We start from the raw sequence: 27650 nt of genomic DNA, 5'->3' as shown, positions 1-27650 counted from the left end.
GGTTGAGGGGAGAGATGTAAGTTGAGTCTTAAATTTTGCTTTGTCACAAAGCAGTACTTGTTTTCTAAATACCATGAGTCTTATGATACTGCCAGGGAGGAGAAAATACCAGAATGTGCAAATTAACTTAACTATGAGAAATAAATTATTTGAAGATGGAGAAGAGTGGTAATTCCTGTATTAAGAAACAAATATGAATCTTTCTGAAGGTGAAGCATAATTTGAGGATGTACTTGGGCTATGGTTCATATCCTTGATGTTTTCAAACTTTTGTAAATTCTCATTTCCAGTCTTGAGAGAGAGATCAGCATATCTGCATTTTTTAGAATATGTCTCTAAGTAATAACTGTATATCAGAGATTTAAACCCAGGCCCTCTGGTATCACTCTGTACTGTTTCACTACCGTGTGCTGCCCATAAATTGTTAGATTTCTATTACCATCCAGTACTCACTCCAGATGATCATGTCTGTCTTGTTTACAGTAAATATGTATAAAGCCAGCCTTTCTTGGGTTACAAGTTATTATATTTAAACTTGTATTTTTTAAAAATAATGTTTTAACTGAAGTTATATGTGCATCAAATGTTCAGAAAAGGAACTATGTGTATATGTAAGGAATATATGATTTTGCTGCTTTGCACTTACATAATGGAATGTCTTTTCTTTTTCTGTTTCGTAGGCTCTCTACTTTTAGAGTCCAAAATAAATCCTAACACTGCATACCAGAAACAACAGGTAAAAATTTGAAGATGTTTTATTTTATCTTGCATATTGTCTTCTCAGTTTGATTAAATGAAAATTTACCCTCTGATTCCTTACAACGAAAATTTCAAAACAGATTACAACATACTTTGCCTCTCTAGTTCTAAAATGTGATTTCTACCAACCTCTGTAGTATATAAAGCAGTCATTTTTAATTTAAAAAATTTTGATCTGAGGTAAGCTAAGTTTATGTTCCAGATATTCTAGCAACTGAGTCTTAATTTCCAGAAGTTAAAACTAAAACAGTTTCTACCTAAAGGAAAAAAAAGTGGCCACTGATGTAATAATCAGCTACTAACACAAATAAATAGAAGCTCCTTCCTTTGCTATTGCAGATGCTAGTGCAGAACAAATATTTGTATCCCTATACAGCAACTCAGTGTAGATAAGAATCTGATTTTTTACATAGCCCAAAGAGAACATTATAATGATATTGCAGTTTTAAGGCAACTTTCAATTTGAGTATGCTCTCTCTTTGAGATCTCATCGGATCCTTCCGATGTGCAAGAGATACTTGAAAGCAGATCTTTCACTTACTACTTACTAGCGCTATCAGCAGATGGTATATATTCAGCACGCGCGCACACACAGATATACTGAAAGCTCTACAAAGCCAATGAAATCAGTATCAGTCCCCTCATTGCCCTGAAGGTGCAGAGATGAAATAATTTAAAGAACACATTAACAATCATATGTTACTTTGTAAATATATGCATGTATTTACATATCATAAAATGCTTTGCTTCATCGACACTAAAATATTACTAGAAAGAAGCATTGGCTTTGTTTTGCACATTAGGCAATGTTTAAAGATTGTGACTTGCTTGAGGTCACATAGATAGTACATAGAAAAGCTGATATTAACTCCTAACTAAATCTATTTCATGGTGATTAATTTGTCCAAAAACATTGGTACAATATGAAATATTTTCCTGATAGTTTAATGGTCTGTTAACACTGCTGCATTTAGTGTTCTTAAGAAAACTTTTAAGTTTGATTGGAATGGTTGGATGTTTTATACTTAAACATTTGGCTTTGATGTTTTATACTTAAATACATAAATTTATGTTTCCAGGTTTCAGTCAGTGGAATAGTAAAAAGTACATCCTAAGAAAAAGATCAAGTCTGTTTTGAGGATGAATGAACAAATCTATGTCTTAATCTTTTGGTTATTGGATAATAAATAAGCAAAGCTCTTCAAGGAAAACAAAACACGTTGTAAAAAATTTTCTGACTTCTAAATTTGTCAGATGTGTGATTAAGAGCCTATGAATAGCTGTGCCCTGATTTAAGCCTCCAAATGATTCTGAATATACATTGTAACAGGGCAGTAGCTTACAGTTAACATTAGATATACCTTATTACTAATGTGATATTGGTTTTAGGCTTGTTCCAATAGGATCATATTACCACCAATTTTCATAACTGTTTATTATACCCATTTTTAAAACAAAAAAACTGAGGCTCAGGAGGTTACCCATGTTGAGCTTACAATGTTTATGTAAATTATTTTGAGCCTGAACAGATATTTGATCACTGTGGAACAGATTGCCTCCCTGGGGTCTATGATCTCTAGAAGTCTGAAGATAGTAAAAAGGGGTCTTTGAGCTCTTTTTTAAAATTCTGAATAAGATTGTAGATTTCCCCTATTAGTAATGCTGCATAGCCTGAGCAAATGGTCATTTATATACTTCTGGCTGGCATCACTTTAGTTCTGTGAGAGACTATTGGTCTCATGATGGACAGTTATATACTTGACTGAAAAGAGTTAATATGCAATTTAGCAGACAAATTTTTAAACGTGGGATCCATTTGAATATAGTAAGAGGTGTCTTTGATAGTGAAAAGTATTAGAAACTGCCATAGAAGAAACATAGGTCCTTTTAAGGTACCTTAAAGATACATATATATAGTTTTTAGGTGAGGCAACCCTTGGTTGACCTCACAGATTGCAAGGACCTTGCCAGCTTACAATCTCTTATTTATTTATTTATTTAAAAAAAATTTTTTTTACACCTACAGCAAGGACTTACTAGGTGGTCTCCCATCCAAGTACTGACCAGGCCCGACCCTGCTTAGCTTCCGATATCAGATGGGATCGGGCTTGTTCAGGGATGGCATGGCTGTAGACCTAGGTACCTTAAAGATAATCTAGTCATGTTTCCTCTTCGGTATAGGCACTTTTTTATCACCATGATAGGATATTCAGCCAGCCTTTGCTTGTTTCCTTTCAGTTACTTTTTGGTCAGATTGCGTTATTTTTTCTTTATATTGTACTCAAATCCATCTAACTCTGACTTCTAATTCTTTTCTTTAGACCACCTTGAAAAAATGCTACATGATAGCTTTTATCTTAGGCTTCTTTTTTAAAAATGTAACTCCCTAGTGCCATTAACCATTTCATGTAGATGATTCATAGACCTCTCGATGAGGGCCCTTTTTTTGAAATGGTTGATTGCTATGAAACAGTGTACATTTGAAAAGATACCTAGACCTTATAAGTATTTTTATTATACCATCATATTGTAGAATACACATTATTTTGTACTACAGGGTATATAAAATAGTATTGTAAGTGTAGTGTCTTGCTGAGATTACATGCTAATAAAAACTGTTAAACTGTTTATTAAAAATTAAAAGAATATCATTAAAACAATAAAGTGAATAGGAGTAAAGGAGTGGTAGGTGATAGGAGCATCTTGCTTCTTGAACCACCACACTGGTGAAAGTTAAAAACCTCTGTCTAAATAAATGCTCACATATTACAAATTTAGCCAGTAATTTCAAGGGCTTCGTGGGCCCTTTGGGCCCCAGATAAAGAACACTTGATGTTGACAGGAGGAGGAGGAGCTAGGTTTATTAATCCCATCCTCCTAACATGCCCTATGTATTTACTAAATGCTCTTTCTCTTTAGGCATAAAATATAACTTAATGTGCAAGCACAGGATTGATACAACATTTACTTTGTATCTTTTGGTATATTTAGATCGTGTGTCATTTTGTAGTGGTTTTCATATATTGGTTAAAATTCTCTTTAAAGAAACACAATTTTCATTTTGTAGATTGGATAAAGTGAGATGTAAAAAGGCATTGGTAATTACCACTATTAATGTTGCAAAAAGTAAAGAGTACTGTTCTCCATTCCTTGTTGCTCATTTGCCTTATACTTTGAATAGCCGTGATAATATATGTTAATCATTCAGACTTTTTTCTCTCAAGGATACTTTGATTGTGTGGTCGGAAGCAGAAAATTATGACTTGGCTCTTAGCTTTCAAGAAAAAGCTGGATGTGATGAAATTTGGGAGAAAATATGTCAGGTAATTTTAAAAATTAGAAAATCAACATGTTCTTTAAGTATTTCGTTTTTTGCTGTGCTTTTAGCTAATGCCCTTTGTTTTAAATAAATAGGCAGACATTTCATATAAATCTGTTAAATTCACTGTTTTCTGTGAAAAAGCTCAATTTATAGGAAAGTGCAGTTATTGACATTTTACTATGCATGCCAAAGTTTTCTATCCAGCTGCCTTGGAGAGCTCCTCCATGAGTGCTCACTCACATCTCAGATTTAATAGTCCAACACCAAATATAATCTCACTTAGACCTGACCTATTCATTCTCCCATCTTCCTCCCCTCAGTAAATGCCATCCAGTTGCTGAAACCAGAAACTTGTGAGTTGTGTGGATTCCTTCACCCCTTATACCCATTCAGTCCCTCAATTATAAATCTTAAATCCATTCACTTATCATTTTCACTATCATGGTTTACCAAGCCACCATCATTTCTTGCCCGGTTTATTGTTTTTATCTTGATTGGTCTTCCCAAATCCATACTACAGCTAGAGTGATCTTTTTTGAAATGCAAATCTGAACATAGCACCCTTTGTTCAGTAACTTCTTGTAGCTCTTGACTGTTTCTTTGGCCTCACCTTACATGTTCTCAGTTGATTCTGAATTTCCTGGTGACTCTAGTACCTTAGTCTAGTGACATAATTTCCATGGTCTTTTGTGAATATGCATTTTATGTAGTCTAATGGCTTAAGCCATTGGTTCTTGTTATGTACTCATTTAGACCATTGTTTCCTAAGCACAATTGCTCTATTTCCACATTTATTTCAGCTGAAAAAAACTCTTCAGCAGATTCCTTAATTCCTTGTTTCTCAAAGTGTGGTCCTTAGACCAGCAGCACAAACATGACCTGGGAGCTAATAGAAATGCAAATTATCAGACCCCTATCCCAGATCTACTGAATCAAAAACTCTGTGAGTAGCTACCAATAATTATATTTTAATCAGGTCTTTAGGTCAGGTTTTCTCTGTAAAGGGTAAAACCTAAAGTAAATAAAGGGTAAAACCTAATAGTAAATATTTTAGGCTTTGTGGGCCAGTATAACTCCTATTCAACTCTGCTGCTTCAGTGCAAAAATAGCCATAGATAATAAATGGGAGTGGTTCTCTTCATGTAAAATATAATTTATAAACACAGGTGGTGGGCTAGGTTTGGCTGTAGTTTGTCAACCTCTGCTTTAGTCAGTTTCTGAGCCGCCCTGAAATTTGAGAGCCACTGCTTTAATTAGCAGCAGAAACAGGTGGTGGGCTAGGTTTGGCTGTAGTTTGTCAACCTCTGCTTTAGTCAGTTCTGAGCCGCCCTGAAATTTGAGAGCCACTGCTTTAATAGAAGCTACAGTGTCCTTGAGGCACAGTTTTTCCTTACCGAATTTATTTCTGCTATGTATTCTACTCAGCTGTTTTTCATAACCTGCCTGTCAGACTGTCCCTTCCTTCTGTTAATATGTGAATGCCTTCGTGCTTGTTCTTTACTTTCTGTCCCATACAAGCGTTTTTATAGCATATTCCTCTAGATTTTGTCTTTTGAAGTTCTCCCATGAAAAGAGATGAAATTTATGAGCTCAGGGTATGCTAAAATTATTAGCATCCATCATTCAGACAAGTTTTGTTCTTCACTCTTCTGGACAGCCGCCCTCTGGATACAGTCTTCTATTAGGCCAGTATCTAACTCAGACCTCAGTCTGTTACTGTCATACCTGGCGCTTCTCTAACGTAATTGTCTTTTACTTTTCCTTAGTCTGTAATACCATAAATTTTTTAGTCATCTTCACTTGGGGCACAGGTAACCCACTGGCTATTTTATTTTCTTTTGTGATCTTTTCTTCCACCTTTTACATAGTTTATGTTCAGTATTTCATTTCTCAGTCACCCTCCTATGATCCTATCTGTACTTCTCAATCATTATTTCTAGATTCTGGCTTATTCTAGGGAATTGATTATATTTTGCTCTCTGAGATCTTATATGTTTCTCAATTTTGTGACCCCATTCACTATTTTTTGATCTAGAAACCATTTTATAGTACACTCTTTGATTGCAGTTATATCTGGGTGCATCTTTTTCCTTTTGGTATTTATCATGGCCTTCATATTCTTTCTTCATATCTGTCCAGACTGACTTCTAAGATTTATCCTTCTCTTAATGAAAGCTCTCTCTTTTAGCTTAGTTTGCCTTTCTTTCATTTCCATCCTTCCGTTGCCCCTGTTCTGAAAGTAAAGCTGAAACATATTTGTCAAATATTACAATTTCACCTTGATTTCCTGAGTATATCAGGTTTGTAGAGTATCCTAAATACAGTCCTTTTTGATTACCTTAACCATCATATTTGCAAATTAGCTTAAGATAGCATTTTCATTATAATGAGGGCTCTTGTCCCTTTTCATTTTTTAATCAAATGCTACCATTTTTCTAAAAAGCCATTGCTTGAGCATTAGGAATCTAAAGTTATAATGAGAGCTTATGTAATTAACAAAGCCAAAGCCAACTTGAGACTGTGCCAGGTACAAGTTGTAAATGTGTGGTGCTGCCCAGTGGGTTAAGGTCACCTTGCAACATACTTCAAAACATTTTCCAGGCCTTCCCTTCTAGTATCCATCAACAGTATTTCTTAACTATGCTAAGCAATTTAAATTTCTTGGTCATTTCAAATGAGGTCTAATTTTTCTATACTTTTACCATTCAACTTGGCCTACCGGGGCTACTTTAGTGGCAGTGTCTTGAATTATAGGGCCAAAAAAGCAAAACTTCTATTTTTTTTATAGTTAGAGCTCTTACACTGACAAAGTTGGGGTTTTATTTCAAACTCTAGGACTTCTGGGAGATCACGAAAGCTACAGGTTTGGGTGTGTAGGCAGGAAAACTTTTCCATGGTTTGGCTGCCTAACTTTGAGCAGATACTCTTGGGGGATAGCTCTACTACATATAGGTCGCAGTTATTTTTTGTGTGGGTGCACTTGTTTCCCACCCACCCAGTTTTTCTTAATCATATTTTTGGGCTACTAACCAGCATTTATAGCAAATCAGTGACCCACTTTGGTCCAAAACCAGTTTGTACATGCTCTTTGGCCCTTGATTTCTAGAATTAACATTTAAGTATTCTCTTTGTTGCTTATAATTATATGTATTTTGTATGATATTTGAAATTTTGTTAAAGTTTGATAGCTATCTTGGAGGACAATGCTATGAATGTTTCTGAGACTTGCTATGGGAAGAGGGCCATGGGTAGATGATGTGAGTGGATGTTTTAGCATCAGTCCTCTACACTGAGGGTCTGCAGGGCACTCTTTCTTCACAGTTTAGCCTATCCCAAAACATTTTGTTGCTGGTAAACCTTGCACTTTAGGAGGCTCATCCCATCTCTTAAGTTTGAATTTTCCTTCCTTAAAATTGAAAGTATATATTATTTGTAGAAATGCAACTCAGAAAAGTAGGAAGTTGGGTTGAATTTGAAGGAAAGTCTTAAAATTATCATTATAATTTTCTTATAACATTTCTTGTATTCACGTAAGAATATCACTTAGATTTGCTTGACTGTACTGTGTCAGTTATCATAAATCTGATTTACTAGGTTCAAGGAAAGGATCCTTCAGTGGACATCACTCAGGACCTTGTAGATGAATCTGAAGAGGAGCGTTTTGATGATATGTCATCGCCAGGTTTAGAATTGCCATCTTGTGAATTAAGTCGCCTTGAGGAAATTGCAGAACTTGTGGCATCGTCTTTACCTTCCCCCCTGCGTCGTGAAAAACTTGCACTAGCACTGGAAAATGAGGGTTATATTAAAAAGCTCCTAGAGCTTTTTCATGTTTGTGAAGATTTGGAAAATATTGAAGGACTGCACCACTTGTATGAAATTATCAAAGGCATCTTCCTCTTGAATCGAACTGCTCTTTTTGAAGTTATGTTCTCTGAGGAATGTATAATGGATGTCATTGGATGCTTAGAATATGATCCTGCTTTATCACAACCACGAAAACACAGGGAATTTTTAACAAAAACAGCCAAATTTAAAGAAGTGATTCCCATATCAGACCCTGAGCTGAAACAAAAAATCCATCAGACATACAGAGTCCAATATATACAAGATATGGTTCTGCCTACCCCTTCAGTCTTTGAAGAAAATATGTTATCAACACTTCACTCTTTCATCTTTTTCAATAAGGTAGAAATTGTTGGTATGTTACAGGTGAGTTCGATCATTCTTTTTTCCTTTAAAAGGTACCTACTTGATTAATACCATTTAAAATGTTAATTGTTTTTAGCAGAAATAATTTTCTGTTCTCTTTAAATACCTAAATTTTTTTTTTACAGAATGCCCAGTCTGTCAGGTTTGGTGTTTTAGGGTGCTTGCATTAGAATTGCCTAGGCTACAATTTCCTGGATTCTGCACAAAATACAGAATATAAATCTCTGAGCTGGCCAGTAATCTCCAAAGTCAGAGAACCTCTCAGTATATTTTCCCATCATGTGTGAATTAGTCTATTGTAACTGAAAAAGAAGTTTGCATAGTGCAAAGATTTGTGAGTTGCATACCTTCCATGTTTTTTTTCCTTTGATGCGTATGTTGTAAGAATAACAAATGTGTGATATGACTTGAAAGATATTATATAAAGCTTTACCTCAGATCTACAAACAAAATAATTATTTTGAAACCTGGATTTGTTAAATAAAGGAGGCAAATGTCAAAAGAGCTGCTTGGAAGCACATGTTAAAAATAAAGCAGTGAGTTTAATTTTTCATGTCTGTTCCTTTTTAGAAAATTGCTGTATTTTCAGTGCCCTTGGCCTTTGTCACCCTTAAAAAAATGACTTCTTGAACACACAATACAATATACATATGACATTATTGAATTGTACACCTGCAACCTATTTAATTTTATTAACCAATGTCGCCCCAATAATTTTAAAATGACTTCAAATAGAAAAGTCAGTTTTACCAAAACTGCTTTCCTGGAACTGGTAATAATTCCAGTTCATGTTGACTAATTTAACATGTTTTCCATTCCTTTTCCATTCCTTTCCAAGACAGACATGTAAGCAAATAACATAGGCAATACAGTCTGATAAGTACAATAATAATCTTCCACACAGTATATTATTATTGATGATAGAGGAAGGAGAAGGGTTTTGGAACCAATTTCCATTTGTTCTTTGATTTGATAAGGAACTAGTTTTCTCCAGCTACCTAGTCTAGTAGAGCCTCTGTTCTGGTCGTTTTGATTCCTAGTTTCCTTGGGTATTCCTGAGTGCTACTGTTCCTTTAGCTCCATGTGCTTTTGTTATGTGGTGATTTGTTACCTCTATGTTTTCTTCGTCTTTATACCTGTAAAATGCCAGTTTTACTCTTGAAGTATGAATGATTTCAAGTTGTTAAGTTGTGCTGTGAAGAAAGGAAAATTTTACAAAATATTTGATAAAAAGTGATTGAAGTATAATTTAAAGCAGATTTTTACCCACCTTATGTACAATCTTATCCCTTTCATTGGCTACTGTCTACCTAATACTGTTAAACAGTCTTATTCTCTCTATTTCTATACTCCAAATGCAGCAGTACAGAGAATCTTTTTTAATCATTTGATTTCCATTTGGTGTGGGATACATTATATCTGGGATGCATTTTGAAACTGGATGCCATTTGAGGTATGGCCTATTTGTACATTTTAGATAAAGTGGGAATAACAAAACTATCTTAGTATCACATAAAATGTTTCTTGAGCACCTACAACAGGGAATATGGAGTTAATAATCTAATAGGAGATTATATACACAGAGAAACATAACATACACGTGTAGAGGTGTGTATGTATATATTTAGACTTGGGTATGTCTAGGGCTGAAGTAGTGTTGAATGTACTTCTAGCTGAGGTGGTATGGAGTTAAAATAAAACAGCATCTTAAAAATAGTGATGGAAAAATTGAACAGGCATTCAGGAAGACTTTACTGCCTGCTAACTATGGTTGGGCTTTGTGTAAATTTTTAATTTGTGTCAACTATAAAATGAGGTAAGATAACATCTGAGGTTCTTTCCAAGTTCTACACTCTGACTTATTTACCCAGGTTAATATCCTATGAGAATGTCTTTTGAATCCTTTAAAAATAATTTAATACATATTAAACTATTAGTGTATATGGCTATCTTCAAATAATAGATGTTTCTTTGAAAACTGAATTTAACTTTTGTTAGAAAATGGAATAATTTTCTGTGTCTTTAAAACGTGAAGGAAGTTCCACCTTCACTTTTATCTTCATTTGAGAGGTTATAGAGCTGCTAAAGTTAAGGTCATGAAATGCTATGAAAACCAGGGTTCTGTAAACTATGGCTCATACCTGTTCTCGTAAATGAAGTTTTATTTGAACACAGCCACATTCATTTACATACTGTCTATGACTGCTTCTTACTGTAACAACAGAGCTGAGTAGTTGTGGTAGGGACCATACAGCCTGCAAATATTTACACTGTGGCCCTTAAAACAGGCTTAGGAAATAGAGCCTTGCCAAAATATAAAGAACAATCTTTCTGTAATTGTCAGTTTACCCTTTAATAGTTTGGTTTCCTTCTCTTTTAAAAAAAACATCATCAATACCATTTTTCCTTTTTCTAGTTAACTGCAATTTATATCTTCTATTATAGCATCTTAAAATTATTATACTCTTACCATTTGTATTACACTCTTACAATTTGCATAATTTATCCTTTGATTTCATAGGAAGATGAAAAATTTCTGACAGATTTGTTTGCACAACTAACAGATGAAGCAACAGATGAGGAAAAAAGACAGGAATTGGTAAGAAATTTGATATTAAAAAAGGACATGAAGCTAAAACTACAAACTTTCTATAGTCACTTAACCATTTTCCTATTTTCAGGTTAACTTTTTAAAAGAATTTTGTGCGTTTTCCCAAACACTGCAACCTCAAAACAGAGATGCATTTTTCAAGACTTTGTCAAACATGGGCATATTACCAGCTTTAGAAGTCATCCTTGTAAGTTTGTTTCTCCTTACTTAATTACCATTATATTTTTAATCTACCAAAATGATATATTTTTGTTACATGCAGGTATTTGATTACAGCCAGCATTTAATATTAGCTGTATATTACAAAGTTAAAAAACTATAAAATTCTAGTATTAAAGTTCTTACACAGTACTGAAAAAGTACTCGGGAATTTTCCATGTTTTTAAAACTAATTTGCAATTTTGCAGCCTGTTGACATGTTAAAGTAGAAGAGTAAACAGGAACAAAAGAAAGCATATCTTTATCTCTATATCAGTGGTTTTTACATGCAGCAGAATTTCCTTGACCTCTTTTTTATAATTGCAGTGTTTTCTTAAAATTTGTTAGGTTTTAGATTTATGTAGCTGTAAGTTCCATATTTTTATAATTATAGGAGAAATAAGTGCTTTTTATCTGCAGGGCATGGATGATACACAGGTGCGAAGTGCTGCTACTGATATATTCTCATACTTGGTTGAATATAATCCATCCATGGTACGAGAGTTTGTCATGCAGGAGGCACAACAGAATGATGATGTAAGTAAGAAGTTAACAGAGCAAAAAATAACCAACAAGGTAAATATTATTTGCACTAACAGTAAGTATAATATACATGGGGAGCTATAACTGTGTTTCTTTTAGTTAAGATTTAAATAGTTAATATTTGGGAAAAGTGTAGCCATGATATCAAATGGCTTATCCTTCCCCTAAATTGGCTCCTGTCTCAGTTTTAAAGTATATCTTCAGCTATTTTATTAGTGCTCAACTTAAATTCCTTTTTAAGTTTTTGAGGTCAAGTTTCTTAATTCTGAAGTTAACTTACTATATTGTCTGGTTTAAATCATTCAGCTAATAAATTGTTCTGTATGTGGAATTATGAATAATTGCCTTAGGAAAACAGTGACTTTGCTAGGGATTCTCAAAATCAAGAATGAAGAAATGAAACACAGTCTCTTGGATAGTATTTAGGTGCTTTCTTTACTACCTAACCATAGGGAACAAGCTGTTGTCTTGATCACAGACACACAGATACCAATTTTAAAGTAAGTGAGAGAATATATCCTGCTAATGGGAAGGGCACTCCCAGAGTTTATGGTGGTACATGGCATATGTGATGGCCCAAATGTGTGTGCTGTTTTATTTTCAGATAATTAAAGCAATGATTGATTGTCCCCTATAAAATCTTGGAAGTAATTTTTTACTTAATAATAAACTAAGATATTCTTCCCTCAACTCCTCATGGGATGTGGGGAAAATATATCCTCTTAGGCTATAATTCTTTTTGTTTTTCATATTTTTACAAAATGAGAAAATACTTTTTTTAAAAAAGTAGCGCGCTGTGATGTCAAAATGAAGTGGAATGCCTAGTAACATCTATATTTAAAGTTTTGTTTTTTTTTAATGGGAGTGTCAGAATAGATGTAGAAAACTACCAGTCTGAACTGTCGAATATTATGTCATGTTTTTCTTGAAAACCAAAGTATCTGTATTATTTAAAGTAAAGGTTATTCTTGTTGGCCCTGTAACCTGCTAGTTGAACATACACTGATGAACTTGACTCACATGCAGTAGGTCTCTTGATTCCCAGTCCTTATCATTGTTTCTTTATACTGTCTGCATTTTCTTTCTTTCCATCCTATCATTGCATATATTGGCAGGAGCAAGGATTTTCTTATTGAATCCCTCTCATGTTTTATTTATTCCTTGGGCAAGGAACACCAGTCATAGTAGAGCCTTAGGAAAACTAGCACTTAGTTTTCTATGACATTTGGAATCTCTACAATACATTTGTTCTTGTGTGCATCCTCTAAATATTGTAATCTCGTTTTTCCCAATTTCTGACATTCAGGTACCAACTAATTTTTTCTTAAATTTACTTTAAATGGAAACTTTCTATCATTTCCATGAATGGAGAAGAGATATAGATATCATTTACCATAAATAGGAGGAGAAGGAATCTATAAAAATGCAGTGAAAGTATAACAGTGTTACAAATTCTAGCTAAATATTTTTACTGTTAAAGCTATGAACCTTAGAAGACCCATCAGTTTTCTTCAGGAGGGATATTTTGTTATCAAGAGGTGTAAAGATCTGTTAGCACCAACCTTAAACTGTTTTTGTTTTAATCAGAAGGATTTAAAGATAACAAAAAGAAATTTTCTTTTCGGTACTCTTAAGTGTAATGTACCTGTACCACACTTCAAGGAAACACTGCCATGTATCTTATTGAAGAAGTCAGTCAATCATTTCATTTGGTTTGTAACAAGATAGCTAGAGTGAGGTATAATGCTATAGTATGTCATAGAATGTGTTTTTTCCATCCTCTCCTGTAATAAGTGATCTTTATTTGTATTTTTCTCACCAGGATATTTTGCTCATCAACCTCATTATAGAACATATGATTTGTGATACAGACCCTGAACTTGGAGGAGCGGTCCAACTTATGGGCCTGCTTCGAACTTTAGTTGACCCAGAGAACATGTTAGCTACTGCCAATGTAAGCCATAGGCATTCTTCTCTTTATCATACTAGTATATTGTTTATTGCTGGTAGGAACCGACGCATTTAAAGTTCATGGAACTATTTTTGATTCCTTAGAAAACAGAAAAGACTGAATTTCTGGGTTTCTTCTACAAACACTGTATGCATGTCCTCACTGCTCCTTTATTGGCAAATACAACAGAAGACAAACCTAGCAAAGGTAAGATAATGCAGGTTGGTAGTTAACTTCTTTGTTCTTGAACTCTGAAACTCAAAGTTGGTGTCAACATAGAGATCTAAGGCTAATTTTAAAAGAGGTGTTCAAAGTAAAATTTCTTTAAAGTGTTATAATCAGAGATAACAGAAAGGTAAAAAATAAAAAGATTAATTGTTGCTTTAGAATTTTAAGTTTTTTTGTTAAAGCAGTATTTATATTTAGTTTATATTTACATCAGTGAAAGAAATAGAAGTAGCTATGAAAAAAATTTATTTGTACTCCAGATGTGTAGTAGAGAAGAGCTGTGCTCAATATTAAGCTATTTTTATTTGCATTAAAGATTATTCCTATGTTTTGATTATTTCTGCATTTTACTGCTTTAGCTTATGTGTTTAATTTAGAAAATAGCTTTAAGGTCTTCATTGGGAAATCCTTTATTGAAGTTTTGAGAATATATTATTTTGTCATAAGAATTACCAGTATTTTTGACACCACCTAGAAAATAAATGTTAAATTTACCTTTTTTTGTAACTAGAAGCAAGTGTTGGATACATGATATTCATTTTTCCTATCTACTTTATTCATACTAGGTAAAGTTTGAGGCTCCTTTCCAAACCACATGTTCAATTCAAACCTTTTTTTGGGAACCCATTTCATGGAAGGCACTGTGCTATATATAAGCTTTGGGGTCTTAATGGGGTAATTGAGAAATGTGAGTAAAATACTTCCAGAGGTTTGCTGCCTGGTGAGGAAGATAAGCCAGTAATTATAATTGAGTGTGGACTCATTATGTGTAGTAAAGGAGGCACAAAACACACTGGAATCTTAGGAGCAGAGAGATTAATTCCACCAGAGACCAGATGGTGTCTGGCAGGACCGCTAATGCTATATGTACACCTGTCAAGGGATGTGTTAAGACATGATAGAGCAGTCTTCCACTTTGGAATACAGCAGATCTAATAGTGTATCCCATCTCTGCCTTACTAACTTCTCAGACATGGTCTTGTGAAACTAATTCCTTACAGAGTTGTTTTAAATAAAGAAAAGTGTAAAGCAGCATTCTTGACATATGGTAGACATTCAAATAAATATTAAGTTTCCTTTTCCTTTAAAATATTTGGGTTCATAGAAAGGACTTTACTTGATTGGAATTGGAATTTTACATTTGAGGAGGAAAAGAATATTAACCATCAATATAATTGTGTTTTGTTTTAGATGATTTTCAGACTGCCCAGTTGTTAGCACTTGTATTGGAGTTGTTAACGTTCTGTGTGGAGCACCATACCTATCACATAAAGAACTACATTATTAATAAGGACATCCTCCGGAGAGTGCTAGTTCTCATGGCCTCAAAGCATGCTTTCTTGGCATTATGTAAGTGTTGCTTCTGGTAGAAGTATGTATTACCTACATGTTACCATTTTGTTGGTATCTTTAGGTTTCATTGAGAAGAAAAGATCATAGACTTAGGTTAGGAGATCTAGGTTCTAATACTTCTACACTGAGTATGTCCTTGTGTCACATATTGAGCAGGTGATTATCCTGACACACTTCTTTCTCATTAACACATAGCAAAGGGGTTAGAGTGTCTCTAAAAATACATATTAAAGGATTATAGTCCATCATTAAGATGGCACCTTAGATCATTTTACCTCAGTTATTTTTTCGACTTAGTACAGCATTACTAATTACAAATTGGGCATTGCGAGACTATAGCATCACATGAAATCATGAAGAACTTTGATAATTTGGAAAATTTATAGCTAATAGAACTGAATTCCTAAAACACATTCTTTCTGAGTTTCTAAAACACATTCATTCTGAGTTATAGAATGCCTAGCACAAATGTCTACAGATGGTCCATTTGTTAATTCCACAAATATTTCTTTCTCAGCTTTATTACAATATATTTGACATATAATATTGTGTTACCTCAGATATTTTAAAGCAGGGATGGCAAACTACAGCTGTGGCCAAATCCAGCCTGTGGTCTATTTCTGCACAACCTGCAACCTGAAAAATGGTTCTCATATTTTTAAAGGGTTGTTAAAAAAAAAAAGCTTCTGTGGGCCACAAAGCATACACGTTTATGGGAATACTTAACTCTTCAGAGCAACAGTCTTTTAACAAGATGGTTTTTAGTTATACGTGTTTTTCAAAAATTGACTTCCACTGTGTTCATAAGACACTAGTTTTTTGAAGTACAAACATTTTTTTTCTGAATAGGAAATAGGTTATTCCAGAATATTCTTGATCATGTAACAGCCAGTTGCCTTTGGTAAATTGGCAGACAATTTTAGGGGTATCCTAGAGATGTCTACTGGTAATTAAGTTTTGCCTTTTAGTTTTTATAGGTAAGTTTAGTTGTTTTTGTTTGTTTGTTTAAAGGTATCATAATCATATAGTAATTAGAAGTCTGAACTATACATCTATTTTTGCTGTTTTTATTTCATTAAAAAAATTTCTGCTTATGATTTTTAAAAATACCCTTAAATTATAAAAGCATTGTGTGTATATAGGATGTTTCTAGTGTTGATTTGTTCTTTTTGCCTACATTTTATCTTCAAAAGTATGTCATTAAACTTTCTATCATGGTTAACAGTTATTATAGTTGACTTCATTTTTCAGATTAGTGTACACTGTGCAGTATGTACTGAGAATACATTTGGTCAGAGTATATTTTCATTTTCCAACTTTCAGATATTTAGTACTTTCTGCTAATTACCCAGATCTTTTGATATTACCGTAGTAATTTTTTTTTCAGCAAAAGTAATAGGTGGCATTAACCTAGACTGCTAAGGACAGCAAAAAATAAATTCATTTATTTTGGTTCTGCTTTACTATTGCATATATCTATGGACTTATTAGCACATGTGAAAGAAGTCCTTTTAAATTTATGTTCATTTTCCATCTATACCTATCACAGCAAAAGTGAGAGCCCAAAACCAAGTTGAGAGGGAGTTGATTGTTGCTTTGAATTTTTTTTCATGTCAACATAGGTTTTGTTTCAGTGCAGGAAGGGGAGTTCGTGAGCAGGTGGGACAGGATGGATCAACTGCATGTTTTATTTCAGTAAATTTATTAAATACTACTATATTTCGTTATTTCTGATACATGTATTTTTATGCATTTATCATTTCTCAAATCAAGGTGAGTCGTACAATTTAATGGCTTGTCATGACTAGTTCTTTTTTGTTCATTTTGTTTTCTTAGTAGCAGAAGAGAGAAAAGTTTTTTGCAATTAGTGGCATCTTAGATTTGATGACGTTTGAAACATACCTGGTACTAGGAAAATAAAGAAGATTAAGACCTGGACTCAGCTGTCAAGGGGATCAGAGTTCATTAGGAAGAGACAGTCTATAAAAATTAAAATAAACCTCATAAGCACTATATTATGATGTGTTTTGAAGTATAATGGAAATGATTTATTCTACATGAATGAGGCAGACCAGGGAAATTTTGCAAGAGTTCAGTTGAATTTGCTTTGGTCATGGGAGAGTGTGACAAAAAGTGTGGTGTGTTAGTGGTTTGGTATAGGTAGAACCCATGAATCCAGTGGGAGAGTGGCAGGAAAGGAAAGGCCTTTTTATTCTTCAGTTTTTCATTTCATTTTGCTTGTAGTATTGCAAAGAAAATTTCTTATAATTTAATGAGAACTATGAATAGAATCATTACAAGTTAATGAAAATTTGTATTGTAGGAAAATTAAGCATGCTAGAAAAACCTTCTATTTTATTACTGTTAATATTTTCCAAACTAAGTTAGGTTATCATTAAAAACCTAACTCTTTCTCAAATGATTCTCAGTATGGCTGTCTTCCTAGGACTGAGAATATGAGTAGCTTCTGAAAGAAGATGCCAGTTATCAGGAACAAGCTGTTTACAGCTGGATTTGCAGTATTTCTATCAACAACTTCTAAAAGAACAAATATAAATTTGAGGAGATTTAAGATATTTTTGGTCTTCTGAGGAAGGAGTACATTGAAATATTATTTTAATTTTTTTTTTTTTTTTTTTTTAAAGGCTAGGCAACCCCCAATCTGTTGACCTCACAGATTGCAAGGACCTTGTTAGCTTACAAAAGCACCTGGTCTTCCTAGGTGGTCTCTCATCCAAGTACTAACCAGGCCTGACCCTGCTTAGCTTCTGAGATCAGACGGGATCGGGCTTGTTCAGGGTGGCATGGCCCTGAACCAGAAAAATATATTAGTATTTTTTAAGGGAGGGGTTTATAAGTAAATTTAGATGCATACTTGTAAGAACAAAAGATAAGTGGTTAAATGTAAACAGTTTGGGGACTTAGGGAAACTTCATTTTTTATATCTGCCGCTTCTTAATATACTTTTATTATATTTAAAGGCAACTAATCAAGTCTGTAGGTGAGACTGGCATCCCTTCAAAACTTAGTGTTTATAGGTTAGATGTGTGTGTGTGCGTGTGTGTGTGTGTACAAACATACATACCAGTTGTATCAGTCTTCTTGGCCTTTTCAGGATTCTTGAATCTTACATCGTAGCCTTTTAGCTCATACTGTTATGTTGTCTGCTTTTTTTGTTGTTAAAAATATGGAACTCTGTAAGAGGAATGAAATAAAGAAAAATTTTGTCGTAGATGCTTTTATTCATCTATTAGTTACATATGAGGCAAAAAGTCTTAAATTTATTACATGAAATCTCATGTTGTATAAGGTAAAGACAAAATTTTTGTTTTAGAGATGATTCAAACAGTACAAGAGATTCCTGGAATGTTAATGAAGGTTAGAGATGTGAGTGGAAGCAGAATGCACTTTACACTGAAAATCCTATGGTTATGCCAATTTGATCTATTCCAAAAGCTTTCTCTAAAACCCCTTTCAGCAACTTGACTGCATAGAACTCACTGGTAAATTTGCAAAAGCAACTTCTTATTCAACAGCAAAGAATAGTGGTTAGATGTATTTGATGCAGGTTTCTTTTTGGGGAGGGCTTTGAGTGGAAACAAAACAGTTCTTGATAGAAATAAATGAGGGCAAATTGAAATGAGGAGCAAAACAAAAAAGACCATTAGAATTACCTTCTATCTACATCAGTTTCCGAACAGAACTGATCTTGAGATGGTGGTGCCATCTGCATACCCTGGCATTAGTGAATTCTAGGAAGGGAGTGTCTTTGCTCTTACTAGGAACTACATGCAGACCACAGGGTTCAGCTAGTGTATGTTATGATAGGACACAAGTCTCCACAAAAGCCTGCAAAGTTGGAATACAGGCTTTGAGGTCTTGCCTAAGTTACTAAAAGCTTAAAATTTGGCTTTATTAAAACATGAGCTCTAAAATACTGATTTTTATTCTAACAAGTGGAACTGCCTAAGTTCCTTTGTCTAGTAACATTAAAAGAAAAACCAAACTCTAAAACCATTGTTTTGGGAAAATAAACCCTTACTTGGATTTGACTTAAACAGAGAAAGATGCCTCTTATTGTTTAAAATGTCTTATTTCACCATGCTTATGTATTTGAAAATATTCAGTAGTTTAAAAAATAAAATGCAATTACTATTCTATAAACTATTTTGAAACTCCCTTGAAACTCCCTGCCCAGAGTGTCTGTTTAGAAAGAGACACTCTTAAAGTTGGATTGTTAAGGCAGTTTGTAATCAGCTGTAGCTAATTGGGCATTCACTTGTGGACCTCTTTTTCTGCCAACTAAAGAAAAATTGAGCTGCTTTACTCCTCTGCCTTCCCACCCAGAAACCGTGTCAGCATGGTTGCCTGGCTACCTGCTCATGAAGGACTTGATTAATAACAAATTGGCAATTTAACGAGCCACTTCTATGATCTCCAAAGAAACCAAAATACAAACACAATATTTAATCTTGCCAACCGAAGACGATGTGACTGCATGAAGTGAGTATGCTTTTTTGAACTGTTTACAATACTGGGGCATTAACTTACTGATAATTCCATTTAGGTAAAGAGGGCTTTGTTGAAGTCTAGCTGGCTGCGTATATTTGGATCTTGACGAATGGTGACTTAAGTAACTCCCCATACCTCAAGATGTAAATATACCTTATAATCTGTAAGTTAAAGCCTAATCAATTGTAAAAAAAGGAAAAGTAGGAAAAAATTAAAAAGCATACTCGCTGCAATAAGCCTAGAGGACCACATTTTAAAAAACATCCTCTAAATTTATATGGGAAGGCAAATTTTGGGTCATGTGGATTTTGTGGGTATAAACATCCACAAATAAGCCAATGCAACCCATGAATTCTGATGTAAAATAATAAGTGCCCCAAAATAATGAAAATCAATTTACACAGTGGATTGCCCTAATAAAACAATGGTTTTTCTATTGTTTTAAAAGTGGTGTGTGTATGTATGTATGCGTATACATATATATATATGTTTAGAATTTTCATTTTTAGTATTATAGGTTAATTCATTTACTAGCCCTATCTTAGCTATTTCAGAAGTAAAATACATTTTGGTCATTAGTAACTTATTTCCAGAATTTTCCTGGCCTTCTAAGACTTGTGTTCTATGATGACATACACTACTTTCATAATACATTTCTCTGATAACCCTTTTGTAATCCTTATCTTTAGGTTCACACTTCTGGAAGCAGTAACATGACTACACAAAGAATTATATTTGTTAAAGTTTTTTTTATAAGTCTAAAAATATGGGAGTGTGGTATGTAATTTGAACAATGCCTCTGTGTTTCAGGTGCTCTTCGTTTTAAGAGAAAGATTATTGGATTAAAAGATGAGTTTTACAACCGCTACATAATGAAAAGTTTTTTGTTTGAACCAGTCGTCAAAGCATTTCTCAACAATGGATCCCGTTATAATCTGATGAATTCTGCCATAATAGAGATGTTTGAATTTATTAGAGTGGTAGGTTCTGTACTTTTTTGGTTAGAATTTTGGTTTTAAATGTTTGACAAACTTAAGTATGCATTATTGGTATTTTGGCTTATTCGAGAATATATTTGGAGAGACTTTTTAAAAGAAAACCAGTGTTACCAAAAGCTTGTGAGAGACTGAATTAAAACTAAAATAATCTCTTAGCAGCTATGACTCCTTTTTATAAGATAGTTTGAAAACTGATTTAACACTGTCATAGTACTCATCAACTGTAATTTTACTTTCTTAAAATAAGTATTGGATGTGTTTTGGTTTGTTTTAACTTTGAGGTTTCTAATTTTTCTTTCTCCCATTTCTAAAGAGCAATTTCATAACAAACTTTTCTTGATTTTTTTTAAGATTATAGTAGGCTAGTGGTTCTAAAACACTGATGCGTGTTGGAATTATTTGTGGCATGCTTTTAAAATAATACGGTAAAATATACATAAAATTTGCCATTTTATCCATTTATAACTTTACAATTCAGTGGCATTAATAAGTGCATTCACATTATTGTGCAACCATCACCACCATCCATCTCTAGCACTTTTCTGTGGTGTGATTTTAAAATATACATGCCAGATCCTACCCAGACTTACTGAGTACACATTATCTAGGATGGGACCTGGGCGTTTACTCTGGAAAGACCCATAGATAATTCTGAGGTACACCAAAAATCAGGGACTTGTTGAAGTAGCCACTATGTTATGCCCATTTTCATTATTTGATTATCTCTAAGACTGTAAAACTTTTTGAGATGGGTTTATCAATTCACTACAGTTCAGTCATATCTTCTAAAATAACATTTTCATCTCATTTTTTATTATAATTTTCTATAGGAAGATATAAAATCATTGACTGCTCATGTAATTGAAAATTACTGGAAGGCACTGGAAGACGTAGATTATGTACAGACATTTAAAGGATTAAAACTGAGATTTGAACAACAAAGAGAAAGGCAAGATAATCCCAAACTTGACAGGTAAATTACCACATATTTGAACCTATTCGTGCAGTGAGAAGTTATATGGTAGTGGCTCTTTTTTTACTTGTTTGGTACTGTTTGGCGTGGTAGGAGAGGAAATAGCAGAGAGCGAACAGAAGTTGTAGTTTTATGTGTAATGGTCAATATAAATGTTTTCTTGAAGGTGAGGGTGGATGTTAGTATTTTCTGTAGTCACTTCCTCAGGCATGTATCAAACAAGACAATGAAAAAGAAAAAAAACCTAAACTCTTAGGTGACAATGAGGCTTCATGTGTCCAAACCAATCAGAATATTATCTTACTTCGAATTACTTCAAAGTTACAAATTATTTTAAGAAATCTTGTACATTTTCCCAAATACCCGAATTCACATACTTATGGTATATTTTTATAGCCATAAGTTATGACTTATTAATTCCTAATATTAAATTTAATAACTGATTTGATAATAGGAAGTTTGACTCCACTAGTTAATACTAGATATGGTGGAGTGTTTTTCAATCTTATGTGGATTAAACTGTTTTTGTCAACCTCTATATGTATAAGTTTGTTTTATGCTATTAATTTATTAACCCATTTCCTGTTTAGAAAAAAAGTACAGTTCACTGCCAGCATTAATTTAATTTTACATAAACACGCCCTTTGATGCTGAAGCAAATCTGAGTGGTCTTCAGAGTGAAAATAAGATATAAAAATTGTTCTTGGAGTTATTTCTAAAAAGAACTTGTCTCTACTCCTAATGTAACAGAAATATATATCTAAATAGGATTCATCAAATGAATCTTCTAACAACTGTTTGAGAATGATGTTAATATCACACGTAGGAATGCTACGTTTTCTAGGATTTGATATTTTCAGCAATCAGGATTACTATATTTTGTAAATGGAAATACCACTACTAAAAACAATGCTATAAATAGAATGTTGTTTTCAAAGACTATCGATCTACTAGAGCAATGCGAAAATAATAATAAAAGCAGGATATTTCATGGCAAATTTGGGGGTAAGGTTAGGCCTGTAATCCCTGAGTTATTTCAGGGGAAATGTAGCCACCAGCAAGTATTCTCGAGGCAAACAGGAAATGGGTTAAGAGTATATCCAATTCAGAGCAATACTTGAAGACTGTAATGAAAGTCTTTATGAGTCTATTTACTCTACCTTCTTCTCTTTACTCATAGTATGCGTTCAATTTTGAGGAATCATAGATATCGAAGAGATGCCAGAACACTAGAAGATGAAGAGGAGATGTGGTTTAACACAGATGAAGATGACATGGAAGATGGAGAAGCTGTAGTGTCTCCATCTGACAAAACTAAAAATGACGACGATATTATGGATCCAATAAGTAAATTCATGGAAAGGAAGAAATGTATGTTGAAGAAATGGGCAAGGAAAAATGAAGTTTTTCTCACTCTAGGTTTATTCTTATTTCTTGACAGAATGATTAGTATCTAATTTGTATGTGTCACAACATAGATATCGAAGACTGTTGCTCTATAGAGTATGAATCGCTGTCTTGTGAAGGCATAGAGTAATTTTTCTTAAGTTGACTTAAGTAAGGAGAAATTTATTATTTTAGGAAGGGTAGGAACAATGACTATAATACTGAAGATTTTATTCCTTCTCAATAGTAAAATCCAGTGGATAGTGGTGCTTGGTATTTTGCTAAGCTTAGTTCAGAAATTATCTTCAGTGTTTCTCCCTAGCAGAGGAATGAGCTAGTTAATTGTGTTTTAGTGCCACCTTTTTTTTGGGAGGGAGTAGGGGGGAGGTTTTAAAAGATGACCATGGTTGACAACTATTGACAATATTCTTATTTTTAGTAAAAGAAAGTGAAGAAAAGGAGGTGCTTCTGAAAACAAATCTTTCTGGCCGGCAGAGCCCAAGTTTAAAGCTTTCCCTCTCTAGTGGGACAAAGACTAATCTCACCAGCCAGTCACCTGCAACAAATCTGCCTGGTTCTCCAGGATCACCTGGATCTCCAGGATCTCCAGGCTCTCCTGGATCCGTCCCTAAAAATACATCTCAGACGGCAGCTATTACTACCAAGGTACATGTCTGATTCCTACGCCTATCTAATTTAAGCCTTCTCAACAGCAATTGTAGTGACTGAGACTCCCTCTGGTTACTGTCTTTTGGAACTGATTTAACATTTGTGAACTAGAGAATAATTCTCCTACCACCACCTTGAACATACCTAAAGTTAAGCAATTTCTGGATGTGTCATAACATTTATAGACATTTAAAAGTTTTAAGTTATTTTCTATCAACTTTCAGAATTAATACCAAGATAAAGACTTTACTGGCGAAAGATAAGCTAAATATCTGGACACTCCAAACTATTTTGCCAGACAAGGTATATAAAAGGAATTAAGCATCTGCCATTAGTAACATTACACACAAGAAAGGATCAAAATTTTAATAACCAAAAGTAGGAAAGACACATCAGAATGAAAAACCCGCTTGGTCACTTTTAGCTGCCCTGGACTAGCATAATAGACTGGCATTTGGGATTCATTGATCTAAGTCTGGAATATAATGCCCGCTCTCTGTCTCTTTTCTTCTGATGTGAATAGGAGATGCTCAGGGCTAAAAGTGAATGTGAGAAATGCTGAAATGAAGGGGAAGGCTGAGGACAAGAGCAGTGGGAATCTGGGGGCACCTGAAGCGAGCTACAGTGGTTTTTGGTGAAGGAGCAGGAAGGAGCAGGGCTAACAGGAAGTCCAGATGAAGTGTTGGAGAAAGGACAGGGCAGGATCACTTTCCTAACCTCTAATCGTATGACCTCATTTCTACTGGTCTGTTTATCTTTTGTAGTTTATTTTGATACTGTTTAGACTGTTTTAAAAATTTGAATGCATTGTTAATCTTGGAAACATTTTTAATGTTTCTATCTCCTAGATAATTTGCTAGAATTATAAACTAAAAATTTTTGTTTTACTCTGGAAAATTTAGGAAATATATAAAAGTAGTGAATTTCAGTTACATGCAATCATCTCACCACCCAGAAATAACCACAGTTCATATTTGGGGGTGGGAGGGGTCTGTGTCCTTTTTCCATACTTAAAACATGTATTTGAAAATGTGGTGTTTACTTTAAATAACCCTTGTTTCTGAACAGGGAGGCCTTGTTGGTCTGGTAGATTATCCTGATGATGATGAAGATGATGATGAGGATGAAGACAAGGAAGACACGTTACCATTGTCAAAGAAAGCAAAGTTTGAGTCATAATAATGGCAACTGCCTACAATCAGTACCTGTTGAAAAAAAACTGGTTCTCTGCCCCTACCCCCTACAAAATCCACAACAAAGCAGTGGTCTCTTGTGAATGACTGACACAGATCAGCCTCGCACACTTGACTTCTGCTCATCAAGTGCCAATTCAATGGAGCAGGAGGAGGGGATTACATTAGGGGAAAGACTTAAGCCTTTGAGCTCTCCAGCTTGGACCACACATTGCCCTTTTCTCAGGGAAGGAAATGGAAACATAAAGCCAACAGGGCAGGGGTTTTGTAAGTGGAACTCTGGATTGACTGGTCAGTTGCTACAATCAGAATATGCTTTCTCGGACCATGTTTGAGACTCAGAAGAATAGGCTTTTCGGCCACAATTCTTCACTAGTTAAGAATGCCAGCAGTTTCTTTGTATAAAGAGACCTGCCTTTAAAATCATACATTCTGAACATTTTAGTCAAGCTACAACAGGTTTGGAAAACCTATGGGGGAGGGGCGAATATAAAGTTTCCTCTTTTTTATCTGTTCCCTTTGCCCTTCGAACTGCAGATTTTTTTTAAAGTGGGGATCTGTCCCTACTTGATTAAAGATTGAGTGGAATTCTAGATGTGGTCATTTGTGTCATAATTTTTTTTTTTTTTCATTTTGTTTTTGATTTTTTTTCTCCCTTGAGTGTATGCTTAGTTGTTGAGTATATATATTTGGGACCATTAAAACTTTTTTTGATGTAATATAACCTAACGTTGTGCTGGTACCTGTTTTACCATGTGTAATTTTTGTTCTACATCACAGTTCCTAATTTGTTTAGAGTTTTATGAAAGATGGTATAGTTTTTATTGACAAAAGCAAAGTAATCTTACAACTATGTGCATACAAAAGCAATACTATTTTGTGACTAAATATTTTATATTAAAATTTACATCAGCAACTGTCTTGAGAATTCAGGGAAGTAGAGTGGAATTTAAAATTTCAACAGTTTTGTTAAACCTAGAACCGTGAAATTAGTATTCCAAAGAGATTCTGAAATTTCATATCTTGGGAAAATGACGGTACATTAAATCAAAATTGAGGATGGTTGATTTAAAAATAACATCTGACTTTTGAATAATAAAAAGAAAAGTGAAGAGTAAGAGAAATTGTATTAGTTGTATGCTTCTTTTTTCTTTTCTTTTCTTTTTTTTTTTTTAAACTACTCCCTTTAGAATGCCAGTTGGAGTTCAGAGTGGTGGTTCCTAAGTAAGTATCTGGCCAGAGGACCATCAGGTATCACCTTATTAAAATAGTACGTTTGAACAGGTTCTTTTTATTGTCATAGGTGTGCTAAAGTTCTTTTAAGGAAATGAAATCTCAATTCTACATACCCTCACTTTACGTGAAGATTTTAGAACTCACTGAGAAATGTATTTACAAATGTGAATAAAAATTCATATCTAGGAAAGGAAAATGATTTAAGTATCATATACTTTTAGTATCTACTAAGCACTGTGTGCTTCTATGCTTTTCTTTTGCTTAGTCCTCAGTAAATGCTAACATGTGGTACTTAAAACAAGGTTATATTTGAATAGTTGGATAGAAAACCAGAAAGCGACATTTGCTACAATCATGAAAAAAGGTTGGTTGGCTAATTTTTTTTTAACAGAAATTTTGGGTGGATAATTAACTGTAAGAGTTTAAGTGTTTTTCACTACAGTATAGAGCTACTGCTGAGTCACAAGTTCTGGTTATTAATTGAAGTTTATTAACTTACTTTGCAAATAAAGAGGAGAAAAACTTAAGATCTGAGTTAATTATATCATGGCTTCCTTTGTTAGCTAGAAAAGCTAATGTGAAATGTTTGTGCTTTAGAGTTTAAACTCTTTTTGACTGATTCTTGGTACTCTCTGAGGGTTCTTGGGTAGAGGGAAGAAACATCACTTGCCTTTATAACTTTTGATCCACTATTTTTAAGGAAAGTATTAACTACTGTCCTTTGACATACAAGAGATACCTTTTCATTGACAGACTATTGCAATTCCTTAGAGATTATGGTTACTGAAGCAGAAACTTGACACTAGTTGCTATAATAGGAGAAATGAGGTCTGAAATAGCTTGTCATTTCATTGAGGAAGACTGTTAGCAATAAATTAGCAAAAAGACTTAGCTAGAAATATAACACTTGAATTGATATAGCTCTCTACCTGACTCAAAAGCACATGCCCTTAAGCATAGATATTGTCTTGATAATTGATATGAATATAATGATGTGAATAGATTCTTTTCCATTTTAATGATAGCTACTGGTTCTTTTGCTCATTTTGCAATGTTTAAAAATTTTGAAATTTCACTTCTTAGAGTGATTACCAAAGAATTTCTGAAAAGACAGGTTCGTAATTGTGGAAACACCTTTTCATACTGTCTTGTCCAGAAATGCAACCTTGGCATTTTTTTGGATATTTTTTGGACAGAACGAAGCTTAATGGTTTCTCCCTGGCTAATTACATTCAGATCCTGCATGTTCTGGAACTCCGATTTGCAAGTGAATTTGGAAGTGGGGCGGGAGAAGGGGCATAGAGCAGGGGGCAGTCATTCCTCCTGGTTTTGTTCTTAACTGATTGAAGCAGTGGTCTCTAGAAAGCTCGTAAGGCTATAGCAGCATGCTTAAACTGAAAGATTTCTCTAAGGAGAAAACTTTTTAGGTTTTCAACAGATTTCTAGTATTTATCATAAACTGTTTAAACAGCATTGCAAAAATCCCTTTTGGAGGAAAACTGAGAA

General features: G+C 34.0%; 1 protein-coding gene, 1 long non-coding RNA gene and 1 pseudogene across 3 annotated transcripts in view; 1 reads left to right on the top strand and 2 right to left on the bottom strand.

Annotated features, from left to right (window-relative positions):
* The window catches only part of PPP4R3A (protein phosphatase 4 regulatory subunit 3A), a 36343-nt gene extending 10311 nt beyond the window's left edge, over positions 1-26032 (top strand). The window contains exons 2-15 of one of the 2 annotated variants that reach the window (XM_006925530.2): positions 681-736; positions 3984-4082; positions 7676-8293; positions 10815-10892; positions 10975-11091; positions 11523-11639; positions 13468-13599; positions 13701-13803; positions 15016-15174; positions 20500-20669; positions 21518-21660; positions 22841-23031; positions 23486-23712; positions 24784-26032. In XM_006925530.2, the coding sequence (XP_006925592.1) occupies positions 681-736; positions 3984-4082; positions 7676-8293; positions 10815-10892; positions 10975-11091; positions 11523-11639; positions 13468-13599; positions 13701-13803; positions 15016-15174; positions 20500-20669; positions 21518-21660; positions 22841-23031; positions 23486-23712; positions 24784-24894 (2321 nt within the window). In that variant the 3' untranslated portion in view covers positions 24895-26032. Of the gene's footprint in view, positions 1-680; positions 737-3983; positions 4083-7675; positions 8294-10814; positions 10893-10974; positions 11092-11522; positions 11679-13467; positions 13600-13700; positions 13804-15015; positions 15175-20499; positions 20670-21517; positions 21661-22840; positions 23032-23485; positions 23713-24783 lie in introns of both variants that reach the window. The other variant, XM_006925529.2, reaches the window with a different exon arrangement.
* The window catches only part of LOC112473648, a 30687-nt gene continuing 11340 nt past the window's right edge, over positions 8304-27650 (bottom strand). Inside the window, exons 2-3 of the long non-coding RNA XR_003044095.1 lie at positions 18263-18372; positions 8304-9486 (exon numbers count right to left, since the gene is read on the bottom strand). This is a non-coding gene — a long non-coding RNA (uncharacterized LOC112473648). The remainder of the gene's footprint in view (positions 9487-18262; positions 18373-27650) is intronic.
* LOC112473838 lies at positions 17875-17993 on the bottom strand (annotated as a pseudogene).

This window comes from Pteropus alecto, unplaced genomic scaffold (genome assembly GCF_000325575.1).
Source record: "Pteropus alecto unplaced genomic scaffold, ASM32557v1 scaffold8, whole genome shotgun sequence".
NCBI lineage: Eukaryota > Metazoa > Chordata > Mammalia > Chiroptera > Pteropodidae > Pteropus > Pteropus alecto.
Note: the sequence above shows the minus strand (reverse complement) of the source record. Positions and strands in the feature narration are given on the sequence as shown.